The 16,125-nt window shown below is 26.5% G+C and overlaps 1 protein-coding gene across 4 annotated transcripts; it reads left to right on the forward strand.

Moving 5' to 3' along the window:
- The first annotated feature begins 739 nt into the window (after positions 1-739).
- Positions 740-14,977, forward strand: LOC127279800 (schwannomin-interacting protein 1 homolog). 4 transcript variants are annotated; one of them, XM_051302387.1, is made up of 11 exons: positions 740-844; positions 1,473-1,541; positions 9,103-9,353; positions 10,202-10,536; positions 10,623-10,913; positions 11,111-11,567; positions 11,684-11,781; positions 13,092-13,203; positions 13,272-13,630; positions 13,891-14,102; positions 14,186-14,977. In XM_051302387.1, the coding sequence occupies exons 2-11, from the start codon at positions 1,486-1,488 to the stop codon at positions 14,322-14,324; spliced, it is 2,310 nt and encodes a 769-aa protein (XP_051158344.1). In that variant the 5' UTR covers positions 740-844; positions 1,473-1,485; the 3' UTR covers positions 14,325-14,977. The 4 variants fall into 4 exon arrangements, with proteins under 4 accessions (XP_051158344.1, XP_051158346.1, XP_051158342.1 ...); XM_051302389.1 differs by having other exon boundaries at positions 746-844; positions 1,473-1,512; XM_051302385.1 differs by lacking the exon at positions 740-844 and adding an exon at positions 1,122-1,234.
- Positions 14,978-16,125: the final 1,148 nt, after the last annotated feature.

Genomic DNA, 16,125 nt, shown 5'->3' on the forward strand with positions numbered 1-16,125 from the left:
ATATAATTTTTAAACGAAATATTGAAAAACACATAATTACTTCAATTTAAGTTTAAATTATAAAAAACTGCTTATCGGTGATCCTCAGTGCATATATATTTTTACAAATGGCCGCCAATTTGTAATCTTGATTTTAAAAAGGATTTTATTCTTAAATCGGACAAGTATCGCAAATTCCGAAAAAGTAGTAGTTATCCTGAATTTTTGAACTTTCATTTGTGACCAAGAAATTAAAAATTTATTCACATTTACAACGACAAGAAGTAAAAAGCGAAGTCATTAAACAAATGTAGAAACACTAGATGGCACTACCTGATGGCGTTTGAAATTTTCTGATTTTACTTTCTGATGCCTTAATAAAAATTTTTTAATTTCCTATGCGCAAATGAAAGATTAAAAATAGAGGATACGTGTTATTTTGTAGATTTTGAGATAACTTTACGATTGTCAGAAAAAATTATTTATTTTAAAGTTAAGTATACATATATGAATTTGCGGCCAATTTTTACAATGTGCTGTACTGCGGAACACCGTAAATGAAACAAGTTAAAAAATTAAGAAAACTAAAATGAGTTTGTATTAGGTTGATTAAATTTCTCATTAAAAATAGAAACTAAAATTCTAATAAATAAAAAATTCGTCTAATGGGGATAATTAAAATGTAAAAATATGTCCCACATTGTCAAATGTTAATGTAGAGTTATATCCTCAGTTTGCATCCATATTGGATTTTCTCCTCCCCCCACCTAATTACAAAAGGCGAATTGAAAAAGGTCAAACACAGCTCTGTCAGTTTAAACACAGAAAATCCAGAAATTGGAATTACGAGTTCTTAAAAATTAAGGTATGTATTATTAATGAATATTTGTAAATTAAAATGAAATAGACATTTATTTTTCATGTTATTTAATATCGATTGCTAAACGTTTTCATCCACATCTTAAACATTTAGTAATTTTGTATCTTCTTTCAGTGCCATTGTTACATATATTTACTATTGTTTAAAAAAGATTAGATTTTTTATTTTAATAATAATTTTCAAGCTTTGAACCTAAAAAAAATTAAGACGCAAAATAGCTATAATAAAAGAAAATAATAAGAAATGGGATTGATATTTATAGTGATAAAATGGGATGGTGGTAAAAAAGAACAAAATAAGGGTGGGTGTCAGTCGTAAGTCGATAAACCACGCGAAACGCGGACAACTATGCGCGCAACTGCAATATGGTAAACGGTACGTGAGTCTTAATATTATTTTGATCAAAAGCATAACTAAGGTATGGAAAAACTTATTAAAAGGAAAATTTTATTTACTTTCATGATTAATATTTAGTTTATCTCATTAATGTTTGATAATTGCATATAACTATTCACTTTATTTAAAATAAACGAAAAAGAATGCTTCAATTACCATTGAATAGATATTCGTAACAAATAGAAAATTTTTAAAAGCGTATTTTTTTTGTTTACAGGGGAAAAAGCGCAATGCGGTTCAAGGATGCCGACATCTCGGTACCATCGCATTTTGTTCTAAATAACAAGTAAATAATAATTTATAAATAAACACACACACACATATATATATATATATATACCTATAGGTTTACAACTTCAATTTTTAAAAACATTTTTGAATTAAGAAAATATTTTTAAGTATTTACTTACTGCAAGTTTATGCTACAAGGTTTCTTTTAGACGTTTTGCAATTTACATTAAGTGTATGTGCTAATAAATATAAATTGAGTTGTAAATAATTATGAAGAACGATTCTTAAATGTTTTTATGTTATTAACATAAATACGAATACATTATATTTATCTTTTTGTTCCTGGCATATATTTATCATAAGTTTCGTGATAGTTACAAAAATGCTTACAATTGATTTTATATGTACTTCTGAAGCATTCTCTATAGTTAAATCTATTCGTACGATTTTCGGAAGAATTTCATGCGGAATTCGTGTAGATTTCCCTTATAAATTCGAATGGAATTTGTAAGACGTTTTAAAACGCTTTTTCATACGAAAATTCGTACGAATTATGAATGAAATTTGTATTTTAAATTTCGCAAGAAGAATCCAATTTTCATGTCCATTTACTTTTCATGTCCATTTCTTAATATCTCTTACGATTAAAGAAGTGAAAAAAAATTCAACGCGATTTTCCGCCTGAAAAATCTAGGCTGGTTTTTTAATCGTGGATCATTTTTTTTATATTTATAGCACAGAAATTCGTATTATAACGATTCATCTTCCGAATTTCGTACATCTATTCAACCTTGCGAAATTAACAAAAATATATATTTTTATTTGAAGAAAAATTTTATATATACATACAAATGTATAGAGAAAAAAAAATTTTATTCAGAGAAAAAGAAGAGGCACTTTCATGAATAAGCGCGGGCATTCTGTCCGTCCCTGTTGAAAATTCCGACCTCGTTTACGACGTCGTATTCTAAGTAGTTTGCGACGTAGTAAACGACGTAGTAAACGAAGTAGTAAACGACGTCGTAAATGAAAGCGGAATTTGGGATAGCAAACTACGTCGTTTACTACGTCGTTTACTACGTCGTTTACGATGTCGTTTACTACGTCGTTTACGATGTCGTTTACTACGTCGTTTACTACGTCGTTTACGATGTTGCAAAAATTATTTTAATATTATTTATTTAGTAATTTAGTAAGTCCAATATCCAATATTAAAAATTTTAATAATAATTTAAAAAATCAATAATTTAAAAAAAAATTTATTTTTATTATTTTTTTATAGTTATTATTATTATTTTATTTTTAATATTTAAATTAAAATAAAAAAATGGTCATCAAAATATTAGTGAAACCATTTCTTCCAAAAAAGAATTTGTCTCAAATCCAATAAAGGAGAGACATCGGGCAGAAAAAAATTTCGACAAAAAAAAAATTTTCGATCACTGCTTATATACCAATCTAAAGGCACCTCAACTGCGAGAAACAGTTATGATGTTCGCCCTCCCTGTGGCGTTGAGCGAACTTAAGTCCAGAGCTGAGCCATCAGCGCAGCGCGGAAACATTTGAAAAATTTGATTTAATTAGATATTTTATTTTATTTTAAATATGACAAATAATTAACTTAATAAATAATTAATGTCATAAATAATTATTAATAACATAATGTCATACTTAATAATTCGTTAATTAATTATTTTTAACGAAAATTTGACAAAAACAAAATTTGTTGGCCAAAAAAAATATTACCATTAAAAAATAATTTTTTTGTTAAAATTTCGTAGTAAAAAAAATTTTTTCAAGACAATTATTTGTGACCTAAAAAAATATCACGATGAGAATATAATTAACAAAAAAAATTACTCGTAGCACAGAAAAAATTTCACCATGAGAAAATAATTTTTTTTAAATTTTATTTGTAAAAAATTTATTGGTAGCTCAAAAAAAATATCACGATGAGAAAATAATTTTTTGTCAAATTTTCTCTGTAAATAAATTAATTAACTAAATAACGTACCGTAAAACGGGGTTATTTCGCTCATTGCGGGTAAATTCGCTCACCCACTTTTATGCTTTATTTCAGCTTTAAAATAAAGTTTAATACCTTTATTAGCAGGTTAAATTTTCGTAGTAAAAAAATTAATGAACTAATTATTAAGCTAACTAGCAAAACTAACGCGCGCAAGCGCGCCAAATTGAGGATTTAATTATTTGTTATAAAGAAATTAAAGATTAATATTATTAATAATAATTTAATTTATTAGAATATTATAACATATTAAATGATAATAATGAAAATTATATGTTTACAGGCCTCGGATTATACGACTTTTTCCGACTTTTTTCAAAAATACGACTTTTATCAACTTATTTTAATAAAATGCGACTTGTTTTTTACATTTGAAAAGAAAATGTAAATAAAATACATTTTTTTTGGTATAAAATGTAGATCTTCTTCAGATCTTCTTCAATTCAATTATTTAACAAATTTTGAACTAAAATGATTCTTCACTAAATTAATTATTTTTAATAATTTTAATGAAATACATCACAAATTCAATTATATCAAAATTATTTTTCAATTAAAATTTTTATGAAATTTAACAATTGTTTATAATTTAAAAAAAATATCACAATAAAATTGAATTATTTTTTAAAAATTTCAATTCAAGATAAACTAAAATTCAATTATTACCCGAAATTTTAATTCAAAATCAATTAAAATTCAATAATTATCCAAAATTTTCAATTTAAAATTTAATTATTTACCAAGTTTTCAATTTAAAATGAAATAAAATTCAATTATTTTCTAAAATTTCTATTCAAAATTAATTATCCAAATTTTCAATCAAAAATGAACTTAAATTAAATTATTATAAAAAATTTCAAGTAAAATTCAAGTATTTCCCAAAATTTTTAATTCAAAATTAATTGAATTTTCAATAATTTGAATTTAAAAGCATCTAAAATTTCTAAAATTTTCCATCGAAATTTTTTTTTTTTGAAATTTAATAATTTCAATTATAACTCTAAGGAAATTCAATTATTTTTAACTATTTTAATAATATTCTTTGAAAATTCAACTATGTGAAACCATTTTTCAATTAAAAATGATTTTCAAATTATTGTATTTTGTCCGCATTTTCTAATAAATTTTTAGTGAAATCATCTAAAATTTTAATTACAAAACACTTAAAGTTTCAATTAATTTCAAAAATCTCAATTTTAAATCTTTGAAAATTCAATTAAATTTAAAAAATGTTTTCCAAAAATTGTTTGATAAATTATTTTTAGATCTGTAAAATTTAATAATTGTTTGAAAATTAACTATATCTTTTGAAATTTAATTATTTCTAAAAATTTCAACTTTAACCCTTCGAAAAGGATTATTATTAAAAAAAAATTTTTATTTAAAAATCTGTAAAATATTTTTGTTAAAATGAAAAACAAATCCACTTTTTTTTGGAATATAAATCGACTAAAACGACTGTTTTGTGTCTTTAAGTTGATTCGAGGCCTGTGTTTTTATAATTAATATTTAATAGGTAATCGTTGGCCCCTGGTACCTTAAAAATAAATTTTTTTCAAATTACTATCTTGTACGAAATTTCCTGGCGCATCTTTTTTCTCATTATAAATTTTTTGTATTTGTATACAATTTTTGAATCAATATACAACTTTAAAAAAATTTTCGTTGGTAAACGTTGTGTACTTCAGCTTCGTGAATTGAATTTTCGAATTTGGAATTTTAAAGAAACTTATTCCGAAATTTGGAAACACAATTATACAACTTTGGCAAAAATGAGAAAAAGAATTGTCAAAATTTGACACGTCATAAGATTACTATATTCAAAAAAATACGTGAAATCAGAAAAGGCCAACTTCAAGTTAGGACAGAAAGACAGACCAAACATTTTATTATTATATAATTATTTAATTAATTTTTTTTACAGAGAAATTTTGACAAATAAAATTATTTTCTCATCGTGATATTTTATTTGGGCCACAAATAATTTTTTTATTGAGAAAATTTTAAAATAAGTAAATTTCTCATCGTAATATTTTTTTGTGCTACGTATAATTTTTTTGTTAAATTTTTTTACAGAGAAATTTTTACAACAAAATTATTTTTCATCGTGATTTTTTTTAAAAACACGAATTTTTTTTTTCAAAGAAAATTTGAAAAAAAATTATTATTTTATCATTGTGATATTCTTTTGTGCTACGAATAAATTTTTGGTAAATTTTCGTAGTAAAAAAAATCAACGATTTATTACGGTATTTAGTGAATTAATTGTTTTTAAGAGAAAATTTGACAAAAAAGTTATTTTCTTATCGTGATATAATTTTTTTAGGCCACAAAATATTTTTTTTACAGAGAAAATTTAAAGATAATTAAATTTCTCATCTTGATATTATTTTTGTTCTACAAATATTTTTTTGTTACATTTTCGTAGTAAAAAATTAAGTAACTATAATAATTACCGTAAAACAGGGTTATTTCGCTCAGTGCGGGTAAAGTCGCTCACCCATTTTTTTGCTTTAAATTTGATTAAAAACTAAAATTTAGTATTTCTATTAACAAATTTAACATTTTTACCTGCTAATAAAGGTATTAAACTTTATTTTAAAGCTGAAATAAAGCATAAAAGTGGGTGAGCGAATTTACCCGCAATGAGCGAAATAACCCCGTTTTACGGTACGTTATTTAGTTAATTAATTTATTTACAGAGAAAATTTGACAAAAAATTATTTTCTCATCGTGATATTTTTTTTGAGCTACCAATAAATTTTTTACAAATAAAATTTAAAAAAAATTATTTTCTCATGGTGAAATTTTTTCTGTGCTACGAGTAATTTTTTTTGTTAATTATATTCTCATCGTGATATTTTTTTAGGTCACAAATAATTGTCTTGAAAAAATTTTTTTTACTACGAAATTTTAACAAAAAAATTATTTTTTAATGGTAATATTTTTTTTGGCCAACAAATTTTGTTTTTGTCAAATTTTCGTTAAAAATAATTAATTAACGAATTATTAAGTATGACATTATGTTATTAATAATTATTTATGACATTAATTATTTATTAAGTTAATTATTTGTCATATTTAAAATAAAATAAAATATCTAATAAAATCAAATTTTTCAAATGTTTCCGCGCTGCGCTGATGGCTCAGCTCTGGACTTAAGTTCGCTCAACGCCACAGGGAGGGCGAACATCATAACTGTTTCTCGCAGTTGAGGTGCCTTTAGATTGGTATATAAGCAGTGATCGAAAAATTTTTTTTTGTCGAAATTTTTTTCTGCCCGATGTCTCTCCTTTATTGGATTTGAGACAAATTCTTTTTTGGAAGAAATGGTTTCACTAATATTTTGATGACCATTTTTTTATTTTAATTTAAATATTAAAAGTAAAATAATAATAATAACTATAAAAAAATAATAAAAATAAATTTTTTTTTAAATTATTGATTTTTTAAATTATTATTAAAATTTTTAATATTGGATATTGGACTTACTAAATTACTAAATAAATAATATTAAAATAATTTTTGCAACATCGTAAACGACGTAGTAAACGACGTAGTAAACGACGTAGTAAACGACATCGTAAACGACGTAGTAAACGACGTAGTAAACGACGTAGTTTGCTATCCCAAATTCCGCTTTCATTTACGACGTCGTTTACTACTTCGTTTACTACGTCGTTTACTACGTCGTTTACTACGTCGCAAACTACTTAGAATACGACGTCGTAAACGAGGTCGGAATTTTCAACAGGGGTTCGTCACAGTGACTAAATTTGTCTGTAACTTTTTTTAAAATTATTACAAAATTAAAAATTTTTCATTCTCATGAGAAAGATAATAAATAGAAACACGTATCTAACAGATTTTTTCATTTTATAGAGAAATTGAAAAAGATACATCTGTTTTAGTCACCGTGATGCACAGACGAAAATTCAATTGTTCTCGTCGAAATGCAAAAAAAAATTTAGAGAGAGAAAAAGAAATTATATAAGGAAAAAATAATTTTAAAAATGAAAAAAATAAATTTTTGTGTCAGTTATACTTTTGTTAAGTAATAATAATTTTGTTAAAATTATTTTAAACAATTTTTAATAAAAATTTTTTTTTTTAAATTATTGTATATAAAGAAGTCATAGCTATATGATATACATTTCGTCCACTTATAGTTACTGAATAAATAGTATTATTGTCAACAAGTTTTGTTGATGTAAAATAAAATAATATTTATTTTATAAAAAAATATTTCAAAGAAACATTTTTTCTATAAATTTGTATTCTTAATTTATATATACAGGGTGTTCCAAAAGTATGGAAACTTGCAAATATCTCGAAAAGTACAAATTTTCGTAAAAAATGTTCAAGACAAAAGTTGTTCCACACAAAAAGATGTACATCTTTGAATCCAAAAAATTGGGCCCGGAGCCCAATGTTGGGCCCTACAATGGAGAAAGTGGTTTTCTTAAATGAGACCACTAATTTTCAGTATCCAATTCGTAATCCCCATGAATTTCTGGGTTTAGACTTGAAGTACAAAAGCCAAAAATATTGGGCTCAACATTTTTTGACAAATAAATAAATTTATAAAATCGCATTTTTGGGGTCACAGGATTAGAAATTCAAATTAGTTTCCTTCCATTTCGTAATCGTTATGAAATTCTGGGCTTAGACTTGTGGTAAATTAAAGACAACTAATTTTTTTTACTGTGGGCCGCGGAATCTTACATTGGGCTCTATGCCCAATTGGAAAATTAGCTTCCAATTTCTAATCCTGTGATCTCAAAATCCCTCCAAGATGCGATTTTTTAAAATTTATTTATCTGTTGATAAATTTTGGACCCAATATCTTGGAGTGGGCCCAATATTTTGGGCACTTATACCACATGTCTGAACGCAGAATTTCATGGGGATTACGAATTTGATACTGAAAAATAGTGGTCTCATTTAAGAAAACCACTTTTTCCATTGTAGGGCCCAACATTGGGCTTCGGGACCAATTTTTTGGTTTCAAAGATGTACATCTTTTTGTGTGGAACAACTTTTGTCTTGAACATTTTTTACGAAAATTCGTACTTTTCGAGATATTTGCAAGTTTCCATACTTTTGGAACACCCTGTATAATAAATGTTATCCACTGTATGTAAGTAAAGGTTAAATATTTTTCTCTGTGTATAATTGTTTAATTATAAGGGGACTTTCTAATTTACAATAACACACCAAAAACACAATTTTTTTAAATGTTGTAAAAAAGTATGTTTGTATGTATGTGTTTAAAAAAATTATTTTTAATAATTTCATTTTATTTTGGAGATTATAGCTGGCGTCTTCCAAAAAGTAGCTTTTTTGGTACATTAGTTTGATAAACGTGTTTTCGATAAAAACGCATTTAAAGTTTTTATTATTTTTTTTTTTTTTTTTTGAAAATCTAAATCAGAAAGTCTTCCTAAGTTTACAAGTGTGAACTTTACAATACATAAATACTTGAGCTCAAAAATTAATGAAAATGATTGAACTAAATGTTTATTAAATTAGTAAATTTTATTTCTAAAAAAAGAATAACCAAAATAATGTTAATAATTTTTTTTTCAAGTCAATCACACAGAAATTCTTTTGACCTTGAAAACCTCGACGAAGTTAAAAATCACAACGATCCAACTACAATTGACGAAGAAAAAAACGCAGATTTTCAAATTGCTGAGGACACCAGTTTATGGTCTTCCATTGCGAATAGTAGAACTAACGCGAATCTTGATTCTGGCAGTTGCAATAATATCAACAACATTTTCCCAGTCTCAAAACTTTATCAGAGTAGTTCTACTGAAAGTCTCGAAGATTTCGAAGGTATATTAATTTTATTTGTATGAAATAAAAAAATCTTTTGAAATACGGCATTGTTAAACTCTATTGTACTTCCCGATAAGAAGGTATGAAGTTAAATTGACAAAAATTAAAAGTATCTCACTCTAAAATTTTTAGTTTATTCTATTTAATGCGGAAAATTCCCTCCTATGCCTATTTGCACTACCACCAAACTGGGGCGAATATTTGAAAAATTAATTCTTTTCTATTTAAAAATGCAACTTGTGTTCAATTTTCTTAACTCTTGTTATTAGATGATTTCATTTTAAGGTAAATAGAATTTAATTTAAATTCAAAATCTTTGTCAAACATAAAAATAAAAAGAATAACTCACTATACCTATAAAATATGTAGAATATATTCTTGAGATAAGATTATTTCTTTTGACATTGAAATGAATTTTTCCTTATAAATGAACTTCAGTCAATTTTTACGATTAAACGATTCATTTCATGATTATGAAAATTATTCTATAACAGATAAAGAAAATGTTTTAAAAAGACAGTCGTTTTGCAGTTGAAAGAATTTTTTCTTATTGAACAAGTTTCGTTAGATAAAGTATAAAATATTGAAGATTTTCAAATCCTGAAAAGGATTTCTTCAGAAATGGGTTTAATTTGAAAGTTTTATTTTTGTCAACTTACTCCTAAGTTTAATCTTTTTTCATTTTTTCGAAGGTAATTGGAAGAATTATTTCTATTCTACATGTGAAATTAAAAATAAAGGAAGTTTTCCGAATTAAATAGAATTATAATATCTTTAATTCCGCCTTCTACTCCAGTCTCATTACTGAGATGTTAAAAGCAGCCATATTGTTAAAATTTTTGCAGAATCTGAAGATCATTCACATGAATCAGCACCATCAGATTGGTCTGATTGGTCAGAAGATAGCAATGTACCGCCGGGATGTCGCGGTATTGTTAACCCTAATTACCCAGGATTTCATCACCTCGGTCCATCCTTACTTTCTGACACTGACCTGACTGAAGATGAATTAGACATACACGATATTCCAAGAGTAAACAAAATTCAAGATTCTGTTGATATTGGAAATGAATTCAACAATAACATTAAAGAGCAATTAACTTCGGAAAATATCAACCAACTCAGTGGTCATAATTTTGAGCATAAGACATTTTACGACAAACCAAAATTCAACATTCATGTATGTTTAAATTATTGAAAAAGTTTTATTCTTTTTACTAATGTATAGCGTAATGATCGTCACATTCATAACAATTTATTTTCCAGAATATATCTTCTCTTTGTGATTCAGTTATAACTCCATCAGAAAAGTGCATAAATTATGTAAGAGCTGTCAAAATTTCCCAAAACGAGGATGTTGCAGAATCAAAAGTTAATGAAACAGTAGAAAATTTCACAGAGAAAAATAATTTTCAACTGTTCGAGACTGCTCTGAGAAAATGCAAAACAGAAGATTCAGTAGTTGAAGTTGAAATTGTCGAATTGATGACTAGTGTTAAAGAAAGTCTTCAATTTCCGGAAATAGAAGAAATATCTGAATTCACTAAAACGAGTGAGGTTAGTGAAAGTATCGTATCATAGATAGCATGACAATTTTTAGAATGTTTGCAAGAGTAAAACTGCAAAATTTGTTGAAATCTTGCAGATAAAGTTTGCGTCATCAAGTTATAATTAAAAATAATGCGCGAGAATTTTCTATTTTAAAGTCTGCCGTAAATCTGTTGAAAATTTTATTTTATCATGTTAAATTTTAGATATCTGAAGACGTTGACTTGATACGAGAAGCAAAAGAATTGCCTCGTCAAATGGGGGCATCTATTACCAATAATGTCGAAGATTCGGCAAATAACACTGACTCTGAAAGTTATTCAGAAGAAAATCAACCTTACTCAAAACTAGATGAAATTGATCTTTTATCTAGTATCGGACGTGACATTGGTGTTGATCTTGAGAAATATGTTCAACCAGTACCAGACGTAATTGCAATGGAAACAGTTGAAATTCGATCATCGAGAACACGATTTACTAATGCATTCGTGAAGGAAGCTCAAAAGGTGGATACAAATAAACTTTTGGATAGAGAATTACCTGAAACTTCAATCCCAGATTTCAAGAAGAAAGAGAAAATGGTTAAAAATCAAGCCAAGAGAAAAGAACATACTCATTTTGGATGTTCAGATAAGTGTACCACAGATGTTGAAAATTTAGCCGGTAAATTTGAAAAATTTGTACCTTTTTAAATATTTTATATTATAATAATCTTTTTAGTTATATTCACGCTCTTTTTTGCTTTTTCCCCTATTGTTATGAAAAAAAAATCCTTTCAGGCGATTTTGATGTCTACAATATTGAAACAGCAATGCCTAAAATTGACTTGGATGCAATAGAAATACATTTAAAAGCAGCAAGAGAAGAAGAACGTCGGGTAAGTTACATTTTTTTTACCAAAAAAAAAAAAAAACAAAAATCAACAAAACATTATAGTCTTGCGGTGATCTGCGCTTGCACATCATACTGCATACGGAAATAAGGAGATTAATTCACTTTTTTAAAAATCAAGTACAGAATCTGTTTAATTGCATTTCTTGTTTTTAAAAATAAAAACAAGGTATATCTATTTTTATGTCTAGTTGGTAAATGTAAAATGTAATTTCACAATACATTGTACTTTCACTGAGCTCTATTATAGAAGCATGTCTATCGAGATGGATCAGTTTTAGTAACGGTACGTGGTATGCTATAATATCGTGTCTAATTCACTTCATATTATTATTATTATTAAATTTATAATCACATGTAAACAGCAATTTTAATTACTTAATTTGTTGATCAAATTACGGTATTAGGATGATTAGAAGCGGGAAAAATCAAAGTCATTATAAAAAAGATTCGCGATTTATTAACGAATTGTATACGTTCACATATGACAAAGATATTGATCTGGTAAGTGATGTACACGGAGTTTTGTGTTATATGAATTTTCAAATTAAATTATATATTTAGAGGATAAACATAATTTTGAAGAATATTATTTACATATTGCGTTATTAATATTAAGTAAATGTCAATGGTAAATAAATCTACGTGAAAAAGAGCTTAGTTTCAACAAGACATACATGTCGTGTTAAATTGTGCAATTTTAATTGGTTATTATTGAATATTTACCAGAGATTTTAAATGCTCTATAAGTGCAGATTTTTGACAAAAATTCTAGAATAAACTTAAATACATTTTAGAAATAACGTAGAATTTTTCAAACTATTTTGAGATTTTATCTAAAGTAATATTTCTTTTTAAAAAATGTAATGTTTTTAAAAGTACTCTAATATCTGTAAAATTATTTTTAAATTTTTTGCAAGTCTCTTGTAAAAAATTTTCGCTTTTAATTTTTTAAAATTTTAATTAATGCATTAATATTTTGGTATTTGTCACAAGTTTGCTGCCAGGTTACCATGCATACTTGCAAACAAGTAACAATACGTTTAAAAGGTTGTTATTTCCCATGAAATAATTCACTTTGAATTCTGGTCCCACAATGTAGGTATACTAAATATAGACGACAAAATTATTTGTTTGGAATAACCAAAGTTTATCTTTGTTGCAAAAATATTTGTTATGAAATTTGTTTGTTATCCCAACAAAATTTTGGTTTTAGCCGGAATAAATTTAATGAATAATTTATTGCCATAGAACGTTTAGGCACATGATTTAAATATAAAATGTTTATTTGTATAGAGAAGAAATGACAGAGAAGAAATTCGAAAAAGGTTGGCTATGGGTTCAGATGCAGATGAACTTAAAGCTGAAAAAGGCAAGAAACCTAGTCTTCAGTCACGTCTTCAAAATGGTTTGTAAATTTTCAAATCTTACCTTGTTCCCAAGTATACTATCATCTTGATAATAATTACAATCTAGGTATGAATCTACAAATCTGCTTTATGAATGAAGCATCATCAGATACAGAATCTCCAAGCGTGGAGAAGGAGATTTTGTCGAATTCAACCTCATCCATAGTAACAGGGCAAAGTCATCAGATTCTTGGAAGAAATTTAATACCTCAAGTATTGAGTCTTCCACCATTACGACTTGACATTGTTTCTAATTCTGCACCTATTGATGAAGCTGATTTTTTTGCTCGACAAACAAGATTGCAAATGGAAGCACGAATTGCGCTTTCCCAAGCTAAAGAAATGGCTCATATGCAGGTGGAAGTTGAAAGGCAAAAACTCAAACATAGTCCCATCACGGAAATGGTTCGATCGAGTCTTGCGAAGGTAATATTTTAAAAAATTCTTCTTTATTTTTATTTTATTTTCTTTACATTCACTTTTCTAATTTTAATATAATCGATAGAACTTTTAATTGGTTTGAATGGCTGACAATCGGAGTTTCACTCAAGTACTTTTCATATTAAAAATTAAAATGTCAATTAAAATGTATTTTAATTTGAAATTTAGCAAAAAAAAAATTTGACTTTTTATGAAAAATGAACTGATAGATAAGTCTATTGTCGATTAATGTTGAATTATATTAGATTGGCATACAGCTGGGTGAAGAAAGACGAAGACTTTCTCGAATGTTACTTACGGAACTGAATGTTGCTCAACTTCAAGTTCTAGCAAATGATCTCCATGCACGAATAGCCACATTAAACGAGAATTTAGTAGAAGGTTTACTTAGGAGAGACGATCTTCATATGGAACAAGACTCAATGCTAGTAGATGTAGAGGATCTCACACGATATCTGTAAGTGGTATATTATCATATACTATAAATCATATTAATTTAACGTAATTTATTCAATGTTTTATCTACTATGTTTTACGCAGAGGTGCCAAGCAGGAATCGTTAAAAAAGAAACAGCCTTTCAAGGGGAAAACTGTTTCCTTAAATAAAACTTACAAACATCAACATACTCCTAATTCACCTTACCTTCAAGCAAATAGTGAAATAAAAAGTCAACAGTGATCAAATCAAGTCTAACCAAATTTGCATCTAAATAAATATAAAATTTATAACATAAATAAATTATTATTATCAGTGTAAGCAATGAAAAGAGTATGACTCACACAACTAAAATTTTTGAGAAACACGTTATGAGTTCGCATCAACATTTTTGCCTTAATAGCACCGCTTGTTTCTGCAACGTTGCATCATCATTTTCGACAATGAAAATTTACTCTTAAAACCTTTTCATATTTAAAATAATGATCATATAACGTTCCAGAAATAATGTCTGCTATTAAAAGGAAAAAAGAACTTGAAGTCGAACATTTTTTTCCATGTAGAATTAAAACAATATACTTATTGATAATTGTAAGAATCATATTCGAATGAAACACAGTTAACATATAAAAGTATAAACTATTTAAAACTCGTTTAAATTATGCATATTATTCACGTACAATAAGTCAGAGTTTAAAACTTGGAATTAAAATTAATTCAAAAAAGATTTCTACTTAATGCTTTCATCTTGTTCGCTTATTAGATTCGCTAAAAATGTAACAAATCTCTATTACTATCTCCATTATTATTATACAGAACAAAAGTCATTCGAAATTAAAATAGGAACTATAAACATTTATAAGTTGTACAAAAATAAACGTAAAGCGATATAAAAATGTGATTCTTAATTTCACAGGCCTGCAAATGTTTAATTACAAACAAAGGTCGGTAGTGTGAATTGTTTATAGTACTAAATCCAAACTGTTCTACCGCGTCAATTTTTTATTTTGTAATTTAAGTTTAAATGGACATTTTGACTGTAGTTAGTTTTTTTATGAGAAACCAATATTTTTTCTTTATTTTTCACAAGAGCATCAAATAGTACTATGTACTTTTAAGCTTTGAAATTCATTTTTTTAAATAGCTCTAAGATTTTTTTAAAAACATAGTTATGCACACTCGAACACTTGACGTTTAGTTATGTAGAATGAAGTAGAAATAATAAGTAAATTTGCGTTCCTTTTAATTCTCTTCGAGAAAAAAAAGAAATGAATTAATCTTTTCAAATCAAACTGTCATGAAATTGAAAAAAATTTTTTAAAATAATAGATCAATTCCACTACGTAAAAGGAAATATTTTAGAATGGAAAAGAATTAATATTTTCTAATTTTTTTCCAATTTTGAAGATTATAATTGAGGAGCCGGATCGTAGAACCGATTCTTCGCTCTCTCCGGAGTCCCTCAAGTGAGCCAGCTTTCAGCTGCGCGGGGGACTTGCGCATTAGTGAAGAATCGGTTCTACGATCCGGCTCCTCAATTAAAAGATTGGTTACGGGATTTAAAAGAATAAGTAAATAAATTAAAAACTTCAAAGAATATAAGAAAATTTTAATTCTTTTAAATTCAAGCCTTTTTACCGCGACCTTTTCAGAGTTAATTGTTAATTTTGCGAATATTTTTCTCTTAAATCCAGTTATCTTTTACTCCTCGAATATTGTTTCGTGTAATTGTTGAATTTTATAAAAATAAACTCAGCTGTATAACAACTTTACTTTCTATTGGCTTTAATATTGTACATACAAACCTTACGCGTCAATCTTACAGCAATCTTGGTATGTTGTTCCATTAATAGTGGCGGATTCAGACAAGGTTTTGGAGGTCCTTGGGAGGCTATTTGAATTTCTTTATTGCCAAAAATATGTAGGTATATTATTTTCTTAAACAAATCTTCTGGTAATTATAGATGATTTCATTTTGTGTTAAATAGAATATGATGCACTTTCCGTGTAATATTCCAAGTTGAAAAGTTAATTTCTCGAAATA

This window comes from Leptopilina boulardi, unplaced genomic scaffold (assembly GCF_019393585.1).
Source record: "Leptopilina boulardi isolate dan_hultmark-lab unplaced genomic scaffold, ZJU_Lbou_2.1 LbouV2_223, whole genome shotgun sequence".
In the NCBI taxonomy this organism is placed as follows: Eukaryota; Metazoa; Arthropoda; class Insecta; order Hymenoptera; family Figitidae; genus Leptopilina; species Leptopilina boulardi.